The 20,824-nt window shown below is 41.7% G+C and overlaps 1 protein-coding gene across 3 annotated transcripts in view; it reads left to right on the top strand.

Moving 5' to 3' along the window:
* DOCK8 (dedicator of cytokinesis 8) overlaps positions 1-20,824 on the top strand; it is a 201,185-nt gene that overhangs the window by 134,168 nt on the left and 46,193 nt on the right. For all 3 annotated transcript variants that reach the window (XM_072959507.1, XM_006217184.4, XM_072959506.1), the window contains 6 exons: positions 2,421-2,585; positions 3,943-4,112; positions 6,805-6,900; positions 10,537-10,632; positions 15,415-15,564; positions 17,263-17,376. In XM_072959507.1, coding sequence (XP_072815608.1) covers positions 2,421-2,585; positions 3,943-4,112; positions 6,805-6,900; positions 10,537-10,632; positions 15,415-15,564; positions 17,263-17,376 — 791 coding nt within the window. The remainder of the gene's footprint in view (positions 1-2,420; positions 2,586-3,942; positions 4,113-6,804; positions 6,901-10,536; positions 10,633-15,414; positions 15,565-17,262; positions 17,377-20,824) is intronic.

The raw sequence follows: 20,824 nt of genomic DNA, 5'->3' as shown, positions 1-20,824 counted from the left end.
CCAGGAGCAGGAATGGTGTGATCTTCCTTTCCTACTGAGGATGTGAGTCCAAGGGAGGCCACATCCAGTGCTGTTTTTCTGAGACTCCCTGGATGTTAAAGAAAGAAAGAAAAGAAACAGTAATACAGGATGCTTAAAATTACAGTTGTTTAAAATAAATGTATTGAATGATTGTAGGCAGTTATTCCAATTCCATTCCTAGTAATTGACAGATTTCTTTTACCTCTAAGATATCTTTGTTCACTTGACCAACAGGGAAATGCGATGTTTTAAAGAAATAAGACAACCCATATTCAATGGAAGGAAAGGAGCTCTCTCAACAGAAGTTCAAATGATCACTTTTTTATTGAGATGTAATGCACATACCATAAAGTTCACTAAAGCATACACTTTAGTGGTTTTTAGTATATTCACAAGGTCATGCAAGTGTCACTAGTGTCTAATTCCAGACCATTTTCATCAGCCTCAAATGAAACCCCATACTCCTTAGTAGTCAACCCGCTCACCCTTCCCCTCTGCCCCTGGCAACCACCCATCTTACTTTTGAAAAAATGAACATGAAATACATTGGGTAAGACTTTATTTGAAAATAATGTCCCGTAGGACCTGGGTCCAGTGGTTCTTCCAACTCCTGCAAGGATGGACTGGCTGCTGTAGGGCATCTTTGTTTGACGCAGTTTTCAGCTGGGCTCGTATTATCCTGTGCTCTCCAGCCCAAGCAGATACCTTTGGGTACCATCTATGATCCCAGTACTGTGTGTGCTAAGAGTAGTGGGCTTTGCAATAGTAATCAAGAGCATATCAGAACCAAGAGGCAAAGAGCAGCAGCACAGGACACAAGTCCTCAAAGGAACACAGCTAAATATTTTTGGAGGGGTTGAAGACATCCCTCCGGGAGAATGAAGGAGCAGCCCACCTCCTGGAAGAAGATTATATTTGAGATCGCTTTGAAGTAGGGGTAGAGGAAAAGAAGTCAAGGTGGGGACACTGAGATGAGATTGGCAAAAGCAGAGCACCAGAGTGTCTGTTTCACAGTGAAAGAGTAGTTCATGGAAAAAGTGTCAAAAGACACTTTTCCAGGAGTGTCAGAAAAGGAATCAACACTGTTGTGCTATGGTATATGAGTAAGTTGGCAGGGAGAAGTAAGAACTTGTAGTCTGGGACACATAGGGGAGACTTCAGAGCCAGGGAAGAGCATGACCTCTGAATCCCTCGGTTTGCACTGGGTCCTGGAATGCATCTTCTGTGGCTCCACATAGAAAACATCCTGCGTTGTAGGCTGACTTGTCACTCATGTAGCTATTGCCTCTCCAGCTGGATTCCTGCCAATTGCCATCTCTACCAGACCTAGATTTCTTTCGGTGGAATATAAACTTCATCACCAGACAAAACATTCATTCACACGTTTTGCACTGACATTTGGGATGGGGTGTTGGGACAGGCAGAACAGGTAGAGGCACTTAATCTCCAAGCCTCTTACTTGGGACTTATCTGTGTCTGACACCACGGAGGGCACAGTGGGGAGACAAGAAAGTATGAGAAATGCACTTTGTGCTGGAAAGGCTTCCAGCCTATCAGAGGGACGGGGTTTACCACTGGAAACTGCCAAAGAATCTTGTGATTGGGTGTCACTTAAGCCCTGTACTGAGTGACGTTAGAGGCTTTGTGGAGGAGGTGGGATTGTGTTAAGGCTCAAAGGGTTAGAGAGATTTTGTGGGTGGGAGCCAGGAGGGCTTTCTAGGTGAGGACAACAAGCACAAGCAAAATTGCAGAGGAGAGAAGCAGAGTGATGAGGACAATATAATGATTGCTTTATTTTAAGGAAGTTGAATTTGAGCAGAAAGGGATCCCAGGTTGAATAAGTAGGATGGAACCAAACTGTGGAGGGCTTGGAGCTTCTGAACAAGAGAGTGTATAGGGTGCAGCATTGTTGTATGGGTTCACTGTGGGGAATGACATAATACACATACGTTTTTAGATTAATCTGTGCAAGAATTTGTGTTGTGCAACAGCCCATTGCAAACCACAGTGTGCATAAGAATCACCTGAGCATCTTGTTAAAATGCAAATTCTGACACAGTCAGTCTCGGGTGGGACCTGAGATTCTACATTTCTGACAAGGTCCTAGGTGCACTAAATAGCACCAGTTTCCAACATGGTTTAGACAAGAGAGGATGTCTGCACAGGCTCATGTCTTTGTCCTGAAAAATCACAGCTCTGACAGAAGGAGGAAATGTGATGTCATTTACAGTAAGCAGAGCCAGCAGGCGGGGGCTTACTACAACTCACCCTGCCCCAGGCCGCCATCTTGGCCAGCCTGGTTCAGTTGGTCAGTGGTCGGGACTCCTTGTCCGAATGTTGCACCTCGGATTCATTAAGGACCCACTGTGGGACCACCCATCTTCCTCTTTGTTCCTCAGCTAACTTCTCCCAGTTTGCCTTCGAGTCCGTGGTGACCACCGCCAGCAGTCTGCACAACAGCAAGGGCCTGGGCAAGGACCAGCATGGGAGGAACTGCCTGCTGGCCTCCTATGTGCACTACGTCTTCCGCCTTCCGGAGCCGCAGAGGGACGTGCCCAAGTCAGGTAACATTGCCCTGTGTCTGGGAGTCTCCTAGGCACCCTCACCCCTACTCCACTGCCCTGTAATTCAAAATAAAATTAAAAGGCCAAAAGTTAAATTTTATTTTTCAGAATGATATAAAACTTACATGAATGCTAAAATTAAAAGTTTATTTCTAGATTTTTCGCTCTTGCTTTCTTCCTGCCTTTTTATACTCTAAGCACTTATTTTTTCTGCCTATTTGATAATCCCTCACTGATCTTTACTCAGTTGGTAATTCCTGATTCAGTTGAGGATCTCTTTTTTTTATTTCCTTTTTTTTAATTGAAGTATAGTTGATTTACAATGTTAGTTTCTAGTATACAGCAAAGTGATTCAGTTATATATATACATTCTTTTTCATTATAGGTTATTACAAGATATCGAATATAGTTCCCTATGCTATTCGGAAGGACCTTGTTGTTTATCTATTTTATATATAGTAGTTTGTATCTGCTAAAGGATCTCTTTTTTAAAGAGCTGGAGAAGTGACAACAGATGACTAGGATTCTAGGAAAATAATATATATTCAATAGCAGTGGTCAGCAGTGGCTCCTAAACTTTTCATTATGAAAAAATGAATCCCTTTTCTCATTTACCCCAAACTAAACTTCTGAAATGATCATTTATTTCTCTAGTCTTTTGAATTATTTACATAGGTAATAATTAACCAGAATGTCTGGTCAGCATGGTATAAAAAGTAGCATCAAAAAGTTAATAAAATTTCAGGCCCTAACAAAAAAACTTGGCATTTTCATTAGTCTGTGCAACATCATTTCAAGTAAACCTGTAATTTCAACTGAGTTTTTAAAAATACCAGTAATATCTCCTAGACTCACATAATTGCCTTTGAACACATGTAAATACTTAAAGGTAAAAAACATTGATATATAGTGTGTATTTATCCTCATAAGGTTCAGATGATTCCTTGGATTCTCAAATCTCAGAAATGCGTGACTTATAAAGCTGTCATCACTTAAATATTAATAAATAAAGCATATCCACATTTCCAGCTTGTCTTGAGAAATCAGAACCTCATGGGCTGTTTCCCCATGGCAACAATAGGCTGGAGCAGAGGAGAAGCCCCTACCTTTCGATGAGGCGTGTGTTTCCACTTTACCACAGTCCTCACCACTTGCTACTGCCTTACACCTTATCTTTCCCCACAAACATTGCCTCCCTGGTCTCCCCTAGACATTTGATAATAAGACCCTAATCCCAAAACCTAATCTGTTGGGTTTCCACTCCACTGTCTACCCCATCCCTCTTCAATTCCTTCTCAAGCCCAGTGAGTGACTCTGATCCCCTGTCTGTTGACATGTCTATACCTGGTGGGTGCAGGCAGCCCCACTGCCCTCCCAGACCCTCGCTACCACACATACGGACGCACAACTGCTGCCGCCGTGAGTTCGAAACTGCTGCAGGCCCGGGCGATGAGCAGCAGTAACCCAGACCTCGCAGGGATGCACTCCACAGCAGATGAGGAAGTTAAGAATATCATGTCTTCAAAGGTAAGGAAGATGTCAAACTCTGGAGAGTGACCTGGGCTTTTTTATTTTTAACTAACACTTGCAGAGATAACACAAAATCAACCATTACTGCTGCCTACTGTGTTGGTCAAACGTTTTGATGCTCAACTTTCGACTTATTACTGTTCTTTTCTTTTGAAGTGACTGAGACTGTTCTGAAAGATGCAGGGACAAGACTGGCACTTGAGGGTCTGCCCAGAGTTACTGAACTCTGGTGGGAAGTTTTTCAAACATAGCTGTTTTAGCCCCACAGAGTTGGTGAATACCATGAGTTTTACTTGCAAGGGGAAAAAATTAGCTTTAACTGTTTTTGATGCTTAGAAAGGTTTTCTTACTTTGTTTTATTTTTAAATATCTGCCTTTTAGGTTCATTAACATCCATAGATTGATTATCCCATGTAAGAATCCCAAAGGTCAAAGTCAAATTGTATGAACAAAAATTGAGATCCTGAGAGGGTTGGTGACTTGCCCTAGATTCTTTTCCTTCTGTGAATTCCTTACTTTTTCTTATAATCATTTGATTTTGTAAAAGTTTTAGATTTATAGAATTATTATCACTATATGACAGAAACTGTTTGTGTACTCAGTATCTTGTTTCCCTGTTACTGACATTTTACATTAGAATGGCACATTTGTCACAATGAACAATATTGACTATAATTAATATTAACTAAAGTTTGTATTTTATTCAGATTTCCTCAGGTTTTCCGTAATGTCTTTTTTCTGTTCTAGAATCCCACTCAGGAGACCACGTTATATTTTGTCGTGATGTGTTCTTAGTTCCTGTGGTTGGAACAATTCCTCAGACTTTCCTTGTTTTGAGGACTTTGACAGTTTTAGGGAGTACTGGTCAGGTATTTTGTAGAATGTCTCTCATTTGAATTTTTAAAATTGTGATATAGTTCACATACCATAAAATTCACCCTTTTCGTGTATAATTCAGTGGTTTCTCATATGTACACAAAGCTCCATGGTTCTTCATCTAAATTTTCTTTCCAGTTATCTGTGGCCTCAAGGTGGCAAAGCTTTTAGAATAATGTCATTTCCTCTGATGAAGATAAATGAAACTCTCTAGGTTTTGATGTCATTTCCTCTTACACAAATCACCCACTTGAGACAGGGAATCTGGAGACCAGGATTGGGTCTCAGCTCTGATACCACCCAGCCCTGTGGTCATGGGCAAGTCAGTTCCTGCCCAGAGCCTGATTTTCTTATCTCGGTAGGGGTTCTGAACTCTGGATGAATTTAAGAATCAGTTATAGATCTAGAGATTCTGATGATATATAGTTGCATCATATGAAATAGTTGCTATCTATCCTTTTTGACTTACAGGGATATGCTGGAGCTGACTCATACCAGTTTCTGAGAGCTGACTGTTAAATTTTCAGAACCAGTTGTTAAACAGGGATGTGATTAAAAATTAAATTACAGAAACTAACCATTAAATTAATTACATGAAAAACAAAGGTAATCTAAATGCAATGTGGTATCCTGGATTGTACCTGGCACAGAACTGGACATCAATGGAAAAATTGGTGAAATTCAACTAAAGTCTGTGATTTAGTTAGTAGTAATGTGCCAATGTTAATTTCTCAGTTTTGACAAGTGTGCTGTAGTTATGTAAGATATTAGCATTAAGAGGACCTTGGTGAAGGGTATCTAAGAATTCTCAGTACCACCTTTGCAACTTGTCCATAAATCTAAAGTTATTCCACTTTAAAGAGTACTCAAACCTCATCCCTTCTTAATTATTTTATTACGTTTTACTATTATCTATGTTCCAGGGATTTTTTATGCCTATTGCGTCTGTATGATGGAAATACCATACACTGGTTAGTTACTGCACGACTCTTCCCAATACCTATTCAGTAATACCATGTTAACATGAAATCAGCCATGATGGAAGCATTCACAGCACAGAAATTGACAAATTCTGCAAATTGGCCCCTCCCCTCCGAGAGCTGGTTATTGAGCATTTGCCAGCACACTGTGGTTCAGTGCTGTATTTACGTCCCCTTTAAGCAGCATCATTTTGGAATGCCGTGGGGAGAAGTGGTCAGCAGCTATTATTGACAGCCTTGATTATTGTGGTTTCCTTTAATGAAAGTAAAAATATTAAATTTCTATGTGGACTGGGTTAACAATTTTTTAATTATTTTATAGCAAGAGTAGAAAATTTTGTCCAGCTAGAAGAATCAAGCATGATCTTCCTTTCAGAAGTGGGTTTTTTTTGTTTTGTTTTTTTGTTTTTGTTTTTGTTTTTCACAATTTATTACAGTGTTTAGGAGACTGGGTACAGTACCATGCTAACCCACAGAGAGGCACTGTTCCCACACAGTTTTTTTCCTGCTCTTCCAATTAAGTCAGGGACTCAGAAAGTTGAAGCGACTATACAGCACCTTGTGGTTCTTAACTAGATTTTAACTATGGATGGCCACCCACCAAACTGTTGGCAGTGAATAATTCAGGAGCAAGTAGAGTTAGGTGTTAACTTTACTTCCTTTGCTTTGTTTCATGTTTATTTTTGGCAATTGTTTTACCTTTGTAAACAGAAAGGGAAAAAAAAGAAATACGTTAACAATGAATTCTAAGCTTGTGATCTTCCAGGTAGTTAGCTCATCTTTCCAGGGGACCGCTGTTGGTTGACTGCTGAGCCATGGATTGTGTATTTCAGATTGCTGATCGCAGCTGCAACCGAATGTCTTACTATTGCTCTGGCAATAACGATGCTCCAAGTTCAACAACAACCCCAAGGCCAGTCAGCAAGAAGGTACTGAGCAGGGTAGTGTGAAGATAATTTGTCCAGCCTCTCACTGTGATGAAAATAGATGCCATCAAGTACTCTCCTGCCTCGTTCCTGCCCTCCTAACACACGCACGCACGCACACACATTTTTGCAGCCCTGTCCTGTATCCCCCATTTTTTGACCACCTAAGTACCTACTAACTTAGTGGTTCTCCAGCTTACCAGGCACCAGAAGTACCTGGTTGGCTTGTTAAAACTAACTGTTGTCTCCTACCCCTGGAGTGTCTGACTCAATAGATGTTTAGTAGGGCCCAAGAATTTGCATTTCTGACAAGTTCCCAGCTGATGCTAGTCCAGGAACCACACTTTGAGAGCCACCGCATTAGCTTCTTTTTTTTAGTAAAAGGAGAGTTGGGGATGATTCATCCTCAACAAAGTGAATGGCAATAATTAGGTATCATTTATTTCAGTACTGTATCAGACATGAAAAGCTTCCTTGTAATTTTCTAATCGGTTTTACCAATGAGTTCAGACTTTACTAGCTGTTAAACTACTCACCAGTACTCTGTATTAACAGAATTCTCCAATTGTTGTCACATCCTGTGTGGTCTAAGGAGTGGGAGATTTAATAAAAAACTGTCTTCCCCAAGTTTTCTTCTCTGCCAGGCACCCATGAATCTCAGCATTTTAGTAGTTACTTAAATTAAGTTAAAGTCCTGAGTGTCTTTCAAGACCTCCATTAAAATGTAAATATGCTAATTGGAAGGATAACACAGGGAGCTATTTGCAACAGCTAACACCACAGGGAAATGTAAAGGCTCACTTTGGACTGTGGGGGGAGGTCTTGCGAGGGTCCAGCGTGCCAGACTTGGCAGTAATCTGGGCCCCATATGTCTGGGGAGAGGGACCAGGAATTAATTCTAAAAGGAGAAGTGAAAGAAGATATGGCCAGGTGCTGAAAATAATTTTTTCACTTACTCTAAATCTTAGCTTTGGGCTTTGCAATAACTGATTATAAGTACCATTTTCCTTCATAAGAACCATGAATTGCCTACAGCCTGGCTTCCCTCTGGCAGGGCCTGATTTCTTCTGGGTACAATTGCCTTGTTTTGATTTTGTTTCTGGTCATTTCTATGACCAGAAGAGAATCATTTCATTTCAGAGGGAAGTGTAGCCATTGTATTTCCTTAATAGCTCGGCAAACAGGGCTTAGCTGCTTGCCTATTTTCTGTACCCTCTGGAGCAAGCTGTTCTTGTAACAGTGTTGCCTGGTAAGCAACATAAATTACTTTAAGAAGTGGCTTATCCTCCTCTAATCTCCTCTTGCCATAAGACTCTGGCAGTCAAACTGACCTATTTTCTAGAGGTTACCTTTGAAGCCGGTGAAGCATGTCTTTCCTACAGTGGGAAGATCTGGGTGTAGCCAGGTGACATCACGGGCAAGCTTAGACCACCTGCTAGATTAACATGCAGCCCTGCACCTCTCCCAAGTGGGAGAGTGTCCCTTAAGTCTCACAACAGCACAGAAACATGTTAATGTGTGTTAAGATTATAGAGGTTTGACTCACCTAACATAATGAGATGGCACCAACGATAAGCTGAAATACTTCAGCATTCTCCATTTGTCCTGATTAACTGTCTGGAGATGCAAATAGGATACTCAGGCATCTGCACAGAGATTTTTCCCATTTGTCTCCCTTTAGTTTAGCTGAGAAACTGTCAGATTTTCCTGTATAGAAGAATCAGTAAGTTGTGTTGCATGCCTACTGTACAGTATGGGTAATTTTAAGGTTTGTGAAAGGTCATCTTTTCTCTAATTAATTTTCACTTTGGGTATTGACTTTAAAACTTAATATATGCCAGTACTCTAGAGTGTAAGTAGTTTCAGCTTTCTTACCCACTGAGCAATAAAAAACGAGTTCAGCTGTATTTATTCTAGATTATATGGTTGTAAGATGAATGAAATCCACAGAAAATGCCCAGACATCATTTTTGCCATCAATTAGGGTGACCAACGTCCCAGTTTGCTTTGGGATGCAGGACTTTCCATTTTAAGGTCAGGACAGTGTTGACTGAAAAAAAAAAAGCCCAACCTAAAGTTGAGAATTATATTTTATTTAAGGACATTACTAAGAGCTATAGCCCGGGAATTAACCTCTCAAATAGCTCTGAGGGACTGTTCCAGAGAGGTAAGGGAGGAGCTAGGATATATGGGAGTTTTTGCTGAAAGAAAAACATGATTGAACATCAAAAGACTACTGCTAGCCTCGAAAAACAGACATCTCAAGTTAATGATTTTAGTGCTTTTCAATGTATGGGAAGATGCAAGAGTCTGGGCTCACTGAAATTATTCCTTAGATATGCATCTTAACTGTCTAGGGCCAGTATCCTGTTTTCTCCATCCTGAATTCCCCTCGAGGTGCACTGTCAGTCAGTTGGCTACAGTGGCTGATGGCTTGATGGTGGGTCACATTTGTTTACTGAAATGGCAGGTGACATTGTTTTTGTCCACAACAGACTCAGGCAAACACATGAGTTGATCACCCTACCTTTGGTCTTAAACTTGTTCCCCATTAAAGCTGTTGTCAAGAGCATTAACAAGTATCCAGACAAACTAGGGAATGGGGAAGATGCAAAAGGTGTAAAAATCACTGTCTGCTACGTTTGCAGTCAGATGAGCAGTCAGATGGCTTCATGGGAAGTATAGATGGGAAGTGTAGATGCAAAGTCGAACTGAGAAGCTTTTCAAGCATCTGACAACCCTGGGGCATAGAGGTTTAGGAGCTGGGTGAGTTCAAGCTGCTACCACTGTGCCTTTTAATGCAGATGATCCACTCATAGACCCAACCCTTCACGTTTCCCACAAAGCCATAGTGGGATTATAAAAACAAAACTTGTTTGTCTGGAAGGGAAGGGAGTTGAGATAGCTCCCTGCACCAGCAGTGTCAGCATCACTTGTGAACATGTTAAAAATGCAAACTCTCAGGTCCCACCCCAGAACTGCTAAATCTGAGACTCTGGGAGTAGGCTCAGCAATCTGTTTCTTTTCCCTTTTTTGGGGGGTGGGGGGGTGTGGTGTGGATTAAGTTTACTTATTTATTTATTTTAATGGAGATTCTGGGGATTGACCCCAAGACCTCGTACATGCTAAGCATGTACTCTACCACTGAGCTGTACCCTCCCCCCAGCAACCTGTTTCTTAATGAGCCCTCCAGGGGATTCTGATGCACATTTAAGTTTGAGAACCACTGCTACCAACAGAGTTTATCGATGAGAAAACTGAGAATAAGGAGAGGAATGAATGGCTTACACATGGTCACACGGAGTTTATGGCAGGATCTGGAAGGAAAGTAACAGACTGTCCCAGTTCCGACTGCCACCCAGAATTGTGTCCCCAGTAGAATGCAGGTTCACTCCCCTGCTGAGGACATTCCGTCAAACCTAGTTCTCCAGTAAGTTACTGCCACCCATCTTCTCCTACTTACTTAAACTGCCCTCCAGTCTCAGATTATTTCAGCATTGAGCTTGCCATCCACTGTACTCTAAGACATCTAGGATGCATGCATCAGTACTAACAAGCTATTATAATTGGGGTTGGTGAATAAAGCAGTTAGTACAGACTGCATTACATAAATGTAATGTTTTTGTGTTTGTTGTTCAGCATTTCCATGAGGAGCTTGCCCTGCAGATGGTGGTCAGCACTGGAATGGTGAAAGAAACAGCCTTCAAGTACTCCTGGTTCTTCTTTGAGCTTCTGGTGAGATTCTCGCTTGCGCCTACCTAGACTCCACAGGGCACCAGAAGCACCTTGCAGACAGGCAGTGAGGTTTCCCAGATTAGGAAATGACATTTTATCTACTGAGCTGCTCCTGCAGAAAACCTAGGATCATTCCTTAAATTTTAACTCTCCCTCACCTCTTCACCCATCTTCCTCCAAATCTTACTGATTCTACCTGGGAAATCTGCCCCTGCCTGCGGCTTCCTGCCATCTTCACTTCACCCCACCTGGCCAAGCAGTCACCAGCTCTACAATCACTGCCTCTTTGCCTGCCTGCATTCATTTTTGCCCTCTGCGCATCCAGTCTGCATAGGGCAGATAATGACACTCCCCTCTTTAAAACCCTTCTGTGATTTTCAGGGTATTGGGAAAAAATCACTTTTTAAAAAAAATTTTCCTGGTGGGAGGTAATTAGCTTTACTTTTTTTTTTTTGATAGAGGTATGGGGATTGATCCTAGGACCTTGTGCATGCTAGGCATGCACCCTACCACTGAGCTATACCATCCCCCCCCCCGCCCCCGCAAAGCACACATTGTATCATGGTCTAAAAAGCCCTTGTATGATTCTGTTTCCCTTCATCTCTAACCTTCTCTTAGGCTCTATCCCCCCTTCATTCAGCCACAATGTTTCCAGTTTGGTTCTTTGAAGATTCCGAGGCCTATTTATTAATTATGTGTTATACGCACTATCCTGAGCAGTTATCCCCAGTGCACACACAGGACCCTGAGGCTAAGTAAGGATTTGTACAGCGCGCTCAGCCACAGAAGGGCAGAGCCTCAATTCCGCAATGCTCTAGTCCAGGTGCTATTCCTCTGCCATTTTGCTTCTCCTTGGAAGCTTACAGTTACAGAACATTTTCTTAGCCTAACACACGAACACGCAAGACTTCTGTATTCCAAATGCAGCTTTAGTGCAGTGCCGCAATTATTATTTCATTCCTAGTCAGCATCGCTAGGCCTGAGTGGCTCCTCATGGCATTTCAGAGCTCTGTGTTAAAGGCAGTTGGCATTCTCTACAGATATACTGGTGACTCTGTCCTTCATATAAGCCCAGTAACAGTTGGCATTCCAGAGGGAGGAAAATAATAACATCTAAAATGTACTGAGCGTCTTACTCTGTATGTGCCAGGCACCGTTGTAAGCACTGTCTCATTGAATCCTCAGACAACCTCCAAGCAGGAGCTTTCCATCACCCCCAATTTACAGATGGGGTTGGAGGAAGGGTGGAGGCCGTGAGGAGGAGTCTCCAGGTCAGTACCACTTCACTGCCCCTAACTGCAGGGAGCTAAGAACCATGGAAAAGGTGAAAATTGCTTTTGATGTTGCACATTTATTTACTGGGATTCTGTAGGCCCAGGAGAGAAAGCAAAAGCCAAAGCTGATAGCCCTCCTTCCCTCTAGAAGTCCCTTATGGTAAACAGATGCAGAAGTCGGAAACAAAGTCCTACTGATACGAGCGCTTGGAGAGGATTGGTTAACATGCAGATCACCCAAGACATCCGTGATCCAGGGCTCTGAAGGTTGTAAGCTAAGTCTGTCAGGGTCCTGGCAGGACAGCGTTGACATTGCTTAATAGGGTTAACTGAAAAGCACGTACAGAGGTACTCTGCCCAGGTTAAGGGCAGGGTTACAGTAGCAGAAAAGGGTTGGTGAGGCACCCAGGGAGCAGGAGGTGCTGGAAGTCTTTCTCTCTCCTAACTCTGAAGAAGCAAGGGTATGGATCAGTGTAACTGGGGCCGAGAGAAAGCTGAGGCAGAGAAGATGGTCCATGTGACAGGAGCTGGTATATTAGAGAAACACTGCTACTGCCAGAAGCAAGCTGCGGCAGGGATGAGGGCAGTGGAGTGGATGTGTACCCAGACCACTCTCCTCCTGCCCATTGGTCCCCTGCTGGTGCCCCTCATTGGCCTCCTCCTACCAGAAGTCCAGTTTCAAGGAGTCTGGGTGATGTAGTCCATAGAGATCAGCTTCCTGGGGCTCAGAGATAGATGGAGAAAGGCAAGAAAGGGAGCTGGGGGCTGGAGTGGAGGCCAGTGGAAACTATCAGCCCCAGCCAGAACTTTGCAAAGAAACTGATCTCAGGCTCAGACAGGACACCCAGTCCTCCATGTGTTGCTTGGTCATTTGCCTTACAGATGCCCGGAAGTTGTTCCAAAACCAAAACAATTTTTTCCCCAAGAAGCTTGAAGAGAAAGGAACCACAGCCTCCTTGGGCTTAGCCAACAACCTGGGCGATTTAACACCCTTTAGTTGTATTGATGCCCACGTGCTAATGAACAGCCACTTTGGCATCAGAGCTGTTGAACACAGTCCTTGGGCAGATTTCACACTTGCTAATGAATAAATCCCCATGCTTCTGGAAACTGCTGAGCCAGACTTTGGGGACCCAGAGATCAATGGTGACCTAATTTACCCAGGACACAAAGTGCTACACCAAGGGTTGCTTGGGACCCCTGCTTTGAATGGGTCACAGAGGCCAGTGTGGAGGCCTTATCCCACACTACAAATAATGGGCCCAAGATCCACTTTTATTTCTACTGGATGTTCCTCTCTGGAGATGCAAAGGACACAGTAGCTGGCAAGTTGCTAACAGTCTGGCAAGAGGCCATTAGTTGGAAATACGGTATTGTGAGAATTATTTGGTTGTGGGAGGGCCAAACTCAGCTGGCAGGAGCAGAATACAACAGTGGGTTCTAAAAGCCCAGTCCTGGGGTGGGTTAGACAGGGAATCAGGAGCAGGTAGCCCAAAACAGAGGGGCCTCCATCTTCCATCCTTTGTTAGGACCTCAGTGAGAGAAGCACTTTGTCAGACAAAAACCGGGTCCATTCCCCACCTCTCATTTGAGTCCTCCACCAAGTGCGTGGGACTGTTGGGTACAGACACGTCTGTGTTTCCTGAGCCAAGAGGGACTCCACAGTGAAGAGAAACTGCGGTTCTTACACTGGGCATCGGGATTTTATGATCGTAAGTCTTCCTCAAGCTGGCTGTGGCATTATCTGAAGATAGGAAACCCATAAAGCCTTTCTGTTTTTGCTTCTTAATTTACCTTTTTTTGTTGGAGTATAGTTGGTTTACAATGTTATGTTAGTTTCTAGTGTACAGCATAGCAATTCAGTTATACATATATATATTCTTTTTCATATTCTTTTTCATTATAGTTTATTATGAGATATTGAATATAGTTCCCTATGCGCTACAGTAGGACCTTGTTGTTTATCTGTTTTATATATAGTAGTTTGTATATGCTAATCCCAAAGTCCTAATTTATCCCTCCCCCCTCCTTTCCCCTCTGGTAACCGTTAGTTTTCTATGTCTGTGAGTCTCTTTCTGTTTTGCAAATAAGTTCATTTGTATCATTTTTTTAGATTCGACATGTAAGTGATACATATGATATTTGTCTTCATCTGTCTGACTAACTTCACCTAGTGTGATCATCTCGAGGTCCATTTGTGTGGTTGCAAATGTCATTATTTCATTTTTATGACTGAGTAATATTCCATTGTGTATATATACTGCATCTTCTTTGTCTAGTCATCTGTCAGTGGACATTTAGGTTACTTCCATGTCTATTGTAAATGTTGCTGTTAATACCTATATTTTTTTAATCTCTTTTTGTCTCAGTGCTAAAGAAAATTGCCAGCCCTGCAGTCTCAGAAACAGAAATCTGCTATTAGTGCATAAAAGTTCTCCCATGTAGCACTTGGAAGTGAAATCATTTTCCCACACACTGTCTTTGTCCCTTCTTCTTCCTGCCCTGATATAAGGGGTCACCTTTAAACAAATGTAGTTTAACTCCTAGAGCCATTTCGTTTTGCAGTAACTCTCAGACTATCATGGACGTATCGATGGAAGGAGTAGGCCCTCCAACCACAAGCTCTCCCAGTCTTTCCCATTAGACTTACTAATAGCTCTGAGCAACTTCCAACAAGGAGAAGACACAACCTCAGACTGTATCCAAGGGAGTTGTATTGACCCACAAATCTACTGGCCCAGAAAGAAGTCCAAAAAATAAGCATGATCTTGACTTAAAATTGTGGTCAGCATTGAGACGGTGTTGTACTAGTCATAATACAATCAGTGATGGACATACAAGTTTTTATTTAAACTACATATACTTACATATCTATATATAATAATGATAGATAGATAAATATGTATACTTCGCAAGTTAGTCGTATAAACCTCAGAACACAATTTCTCCAAGAGGCAATGTTCCAAATAGTGGTTAAGTTTCCAGCTGGCGTACTGTAGAATTGTTTCTAGAAGAACTATTCTCCCCGTTCAACCTGAAACTTGACACATGAGGAACATTTCTCTTTGCTGTAGTTTCAGGGACAGAAATGACTTCAGTTCACGTCAAAACCAGTCTCATAAACAGCTCCTTTTTCTGTAATGTGTTGTGTGCCACGATAGGGAGGTACCTCATTGGCCGTGGGGGTGCTGCCTTCCCAGTTAAGAGCAGGGGAGTCTTATGACTCTGAGCTAAAGAACTGAGCTCTCTGGCTTTGTCAGCAGCAAGAAGGAAGCCCCCTGACTTGGGGTCAAGAAGAGGACACCCTTCCCACCTCCTGCCGCCATGGTAACCATCCACGTGTCAGGAGCATTTTTCAGTCCAGCGCCGGCTTGGGCCACCACCAGCACAGATAAAGTGTTAGAAAGTCCATTGTTAGTGAGCTTTTCTTCCAGGCTTTTCCCCTTTTCCACAGCATACAAACAGGTCTCCAGTCACCATGTTGACATTTCCCCTATCTTCTCTGTAGGTAAAAAGCATGGCCCAGTATGTACATAATATGGACAAACGGGACAATTTTCGGAGGACTCGCTTTTCTGACCGTTTCAAAGATGACATAACTACTATTGTTAATGTGGTCACCTCGGAGATTGCAGCCCTTTTAGTAAAACCTCAGAAGGTAACTGTGTCCTTCAACTTTTTACTTCATTAATTTTTACATTAGGCATATGTTATTTGCATAATCAAAGAAACAATAATTAAGACAGTAATTAAAATGTAACTAAATACAGTGTGTTACGCATTAGATGGGGGCCCGGGGTGGGGCAAGGGGGTGGCTATCAAGAAATTATAATGGTTTGCAATAGTTTAAATTATTGCATCAATGTAGATATGAGAGAGAATATTTTTGTTCTTAGGAAATACACTCTGAAGTACTATGGGGTAAATGGGAATATTTGCAACCTACTCTCAAATGGTTCAGAAAAAAAATTCTATATGAAGAATGATAAAGCAAATGTAGCAAAATGTCAAGTATTGATGAATCTAGATAAAGTTATACAGGAGTTCTTTTTACTATTCTTGCACCTTTTCTGTAAATTTGAAATTATTTCAAAATAGAAAGTTAAAAATATGTAAAATGAAATAAAGCAAAATTCTGAAAGGTAACTAAAAAATTTGAGTCAGCAGTGATCATTGTTAATTAATACCTTTATCATTATGAAGAGTTGGTATACTACCATGTATTCGAGAGAAAAAAAATTCCATTGGTTATTTCTCTTGGCAAACTGTGAGAGCGGCAATGGCACGTCCATTTTGGCAGCATGAAAAATGAGGCAGAGTGAGGAGGCTGATAAATTTTCCAGAAGTCACACAGCTAGCAGCAAAACCAAGACTGAAGATTCCAAGCCCAGAATACTCAGCTACATAAACTGTACAGAAGTGGCCCATGTGGAGGATGCTGAGAGCATGAGGACTTGCCACTCCGTGGTAACCATAGAAACTTCTTTATCGGGTCTCCATAGCCGTGCCAGTGGCTAGTCAGCTTGGCCTGAATTTGCAAACTGCATGCACATCCTAACAAGAGGAAAATATTTTCAAATCATATTTTCAATATTGTCAGAGCAAACTGATTTATCATTCTGAGAATAAAAGACATAAACATGAAAAAGTGAGCCCCCGATTGCTCTGAAGTGCTGTAAAATCCCTCATAAATATGAGCACTGAGAAGTAATAAACACAAAACTCTGGCCTCAATTCATGCAAGAGTTCACTCTACCGTGTGTGACTCTGACCTCTCTTAGGCTGGGAATGCTGTCTAATTGGAGAAAAGAAAATCCTTAGGTTAAAACTGATTCTTTCATCCTGATTAGATTTTCTGCAACAATCCTTACAAATTAACAATCTGTCTCGTTGAAGATAGTGAATACATTTCAAGTTACTTTTGCCAAAACAGTAGTTATCAGAATCAAATAAATTATTGAAGAGCAATATGATAAATATGAGAAACCAGAATGAAAAAAAATGTTTGCAACATAATGTTGAATGCATAAATTCAGGACCCTATTGTATATAGAGAATGAGCTCAATTATATACAGAAAAATATGCATTAGGAAAAAAGCCTGGAAGGAAATGTACCTAAATAATAGCAGTAGATAAGGAATTACTTAATTCAGTTTAGCGCTCAGGGCATGAAGGAAGTTTTGAATTACATTTGCTGCCATTTTACAGGGTTGCCTGCTTTGCTCAGTATCTCCCAAAGGGGCGCTGGCTGAAAACATAGGACCCACCTCTCCCAGCTTTCCCAGCAGGGACCTGGGAGTTTATGACCAGAGTTTCCCACCAAATGATGTGGGTGTTTGTGTGTTTGTTTTTAAGGAAACTGAACAGGCGGAAAAGATGAACATCAGCCTGGCTTTCTTCTTGTATGACCTTCTCTCACTCATGGATCGTGGCTTTGTATTTAACCTCATCAAACATTATTGCAACCAGGTGAGTTTTCCCTCGACACAGCCGTGCACAGTTCCTGCTTCCTTCCCATCAGCGTGTCACTCTGCCGTGACACGTTCACTTATTCACTGCCAAGTTAGACAGCTTAACTCTTGTACATTCTGGGTTTTGTGGTACATTCTCCACGTCATTTGTTTTGTAGCGTGGACATCACAGACGCACTGATTTGCGTGGATTTACCAACCCAGCACAGAAGGGCCAACATGTTACTCTGTGGGAACTGAAATTTGTTAGTGAGATGAGCTGCTTTCCTAAATTTAACATTTAACAGAAATTACATGACTGTAGCATTCAAAGTACGGGGCCCCTTTTCACGTATTAGGGTGATTAAATTGCAGTTGTGAAATTCTGACATTGAGGAACCCTGATGAAAATCAGTCAAAGAGACAATTTCTCTGAGCACAAAGCAAATACTGTCATCCTGTGGTGTCTGCAGAGGATTGGTTCCAGGACCCCTCCCCAGCTCCTCCACGGACACCAAAATTCATGGATGCTCCAGCCTCTTAAATAAAATGTCACAGTATTTGCATGTAACTTACGCATATCCTCCCGTATACTTTAAATCACCTCTGGATTACTTATAATAGCTAATAGAGTATAAATTTGATGTGAATAGTTGTCAATACAGTATAAATTCTATGTAAATAGTTGCCAGTGCAGATTCGAGTTTAGCTTTTTGGGACTTACTTGAATTATTTTTCCTGAATATTTTCAACCCTCGGTTGGTTGTACCCACAGATACAGAAACTGTGGCTATAGAGGGTGACTGTATTTTATAGTCCATGGCATCTTATCAGTGCCACCTCCCCAGATTTTCAGATGGAATTCTTTTGTTCACTGTCCTCCTCAAACTATCCCCAAATACAGTATAATTAGCAGTCATTACTGTTGCTACTCCTTTCCTTCCAGAGTCCTGCTTTAGCCACTACTACCACTATCACTGCCACTGTCATCACCACCCGCCACCATTGTCCTCACTGCCACCAGCGTCATCACTCACCACCTCCACCCCCCTCACCACCTCTACCTCTGTCACCGCCATCACCACCACTGGTTTCTTCCTATGCACAAAGCACTGTATTATGTACTTTATAGAAATGGTATCATTTGATCCTTGCAAGATATTATTGTCAACATTTTGCAGATGGTAAAGCTGATGTTTAGAGGAGTTACGTAACTTTCCCAGGGAAGAAAGAGCCTTGTCTGCCTAACTCAAGGTTCAGTGGATTAATCACTCTGTTCTACTAGGCCTGCCTGGCTCTCCATGGTTAATCCCTTAATGACCTTCTATAAGTCATTCAACTTCTATGGGCCTCATTTCCTCATTTGTAAGATAAAAGTCTCTCCCCTACCCCACCAAAAGACCATGACTTTCCTAAAGAGATTCCTAATAAAGACTTATAAAAAGGAAACCCTAAGGAAACATCAGAAGTCCCAGAGCACCAACGCCTTGTGCAGCCTGACCTCCTGATCCCACATGGATCTTCTGTCCTGGTTCCTCCAGAACAGAGTGGTGGAGGAATATACCATTTTTTGCCATCCCTCTCAGGTGTTTATGATGATAAATCACTAGATGGATTGCAAATATAAATTAACTTCAAATTAATTTCAAAACTTGAAGTTGGATATATGGAAAGGCGAAACTAGAACTCTACTATAGGCCTGGGTTAACTTCTGTTAAAGAATAAATTTATCCATGACACTTATTAAACTGTAAGGCAGACTTTATTCAGGGCAATCATGATATCTGTAGGGACCACTGCTTTGGGTTTTTCGGTAGGGGAGAAAGATTGAGTTTGACTCTGAATGTAACAGGAAAAATGCCAATTTACAGCCAAGGAACAAGGTAGAAATGGTCAGTGAGTGAAAAATTACTAAGGAAACATCTGGGGTAAAGGGAGAATTCTGGCGAAACGAACCTAACAGGATTCTTGCTGAAGGCAGGCCAGGATGATCAGATACCACCTAGGGGTTGGTGAGGGATGAGGAATTTGGTCCGATCTCAAGAGTGATCAGATGTCAAGGGTGGCAGATTCTGGCTTAACTGATTTAGCAGAATCCTTGTCAAAACTGGGCTCTTAAGGAGTGCCCAACGCCAAGCCTATTTGAAAAGGCGCTCAGAGCAGTTTGACGAGAGTTTGGTCAAAGAGAGAACAGAACCTTTGTCACTGCTCACATAGAGGCAGTTTTTATTACCAAAATACAAATAAAATAATCAAAAGGAGATATCTGCTTGCCCTGAAAATACACGTTTTTATTTTTTTCTCTTTCCTTTCTTTTCTCTTTTTAATCTTTTCCTTTCTTTTGAGTATACTTCTAATTTATCCCTCCTTTTCTCTCTCTGTCCTGTCTCAGCTGCCAAAGAGCCTTAGGTTAGGAATCCAGAGACCTACGTTCTAATCCCAATGTTGCCCTTAAACACCTCTGTGTTTAATGAAGCTTCAGCATTTGGGGCAGTAGCTTCCTAGTCTGCAAAAAGCCAAGGTTGGATTAGATTTCTACAGGCTTTCACGTTCTGATTCTATGCTCTGTGTCTGCCTGTGACATTCATGGACATTGCTTAGGCCAACTAATAGCACACAGGCCTAAAAAGACCACTGACCCCAATGGTGATTTAACTTATTGGTCCCAGCTATCTAGATGCAATGTGAACATTGTTACCTGAGGCAAGTTCAGATCTTCCAAAGTCCTCTGATTTGCATAACCTAATTCAAACATTTTGTCATGTTTTCTATCGTTTCTAGATTTTGTGACCATGAGTATTATCTTAGACATTTATGACTAGTCACTAACAATAGACAAATCTAGTGTTTTAGTTGCTCTATGTCACTTTCAATGTGCCACTAAGTTAGCACCTATCCCTTTCCCTTGGGTAGGGCCGCTGAGGCTTCTGCTGTGGGTCCTGACCTTTGAAAAGGATGCACCTTAAACTGCACCTTAAAACACCACTAAAATTATTTTTGTAATTTCTATCTTTAATAAAGTTTCAAGGAACCTATGAAAGACAGCCAGTGTGGCCTTCTTTCAGATGCAAATATCTTGTGCTTTCAAGTTCTGATAGTTGGCTTGACCCAGTAACCTTTTGTGAGTGGCTATTAAGTGATGGACATTAAGTCCAGGTTCTAATCAGTTCAATTTGCTGCTGATCCTGTTGGTCAAAAATCAGCCAGTAATGCACATTGATAAGAGTAAGGGTTCTGGTAACTATTCTTACACAGAATTCATGTATTTTATTTTCTGCATAATAGTATTCATGTGTTTCAAGTAAATGTCTAAGTACAGAGTGATTCTGTAGACAAAATGCCACAACACAATGGCTTCTCCTAAAATGGCTGAAAATATGTGCTCATTTAAATTATATAGTTTATAAAATTGCTCTTGAAGTACATGAAGAGGAGGCACGTCCACTTGTAAGGATGAGATGCTTGGT

This window comes from Vicugna pacos, chromosome 4 (genome assembly GCF_048564905.1).
Source record: "Vicugna pacos chromosome 4, VicPac4, whole genome shotgun sequence".
Lineage (NCBI taxonomy): Eukaryota > Metazoa > Chordata > Mammalia > Artiodactyla > Camelidae > Vicugna > Vicugna pacos.
The sequence above is the reverse complement of the archived record's forward strand: the minus strand, read 5'-3'. Positions and strand labels throughout refer to the sequence as shown.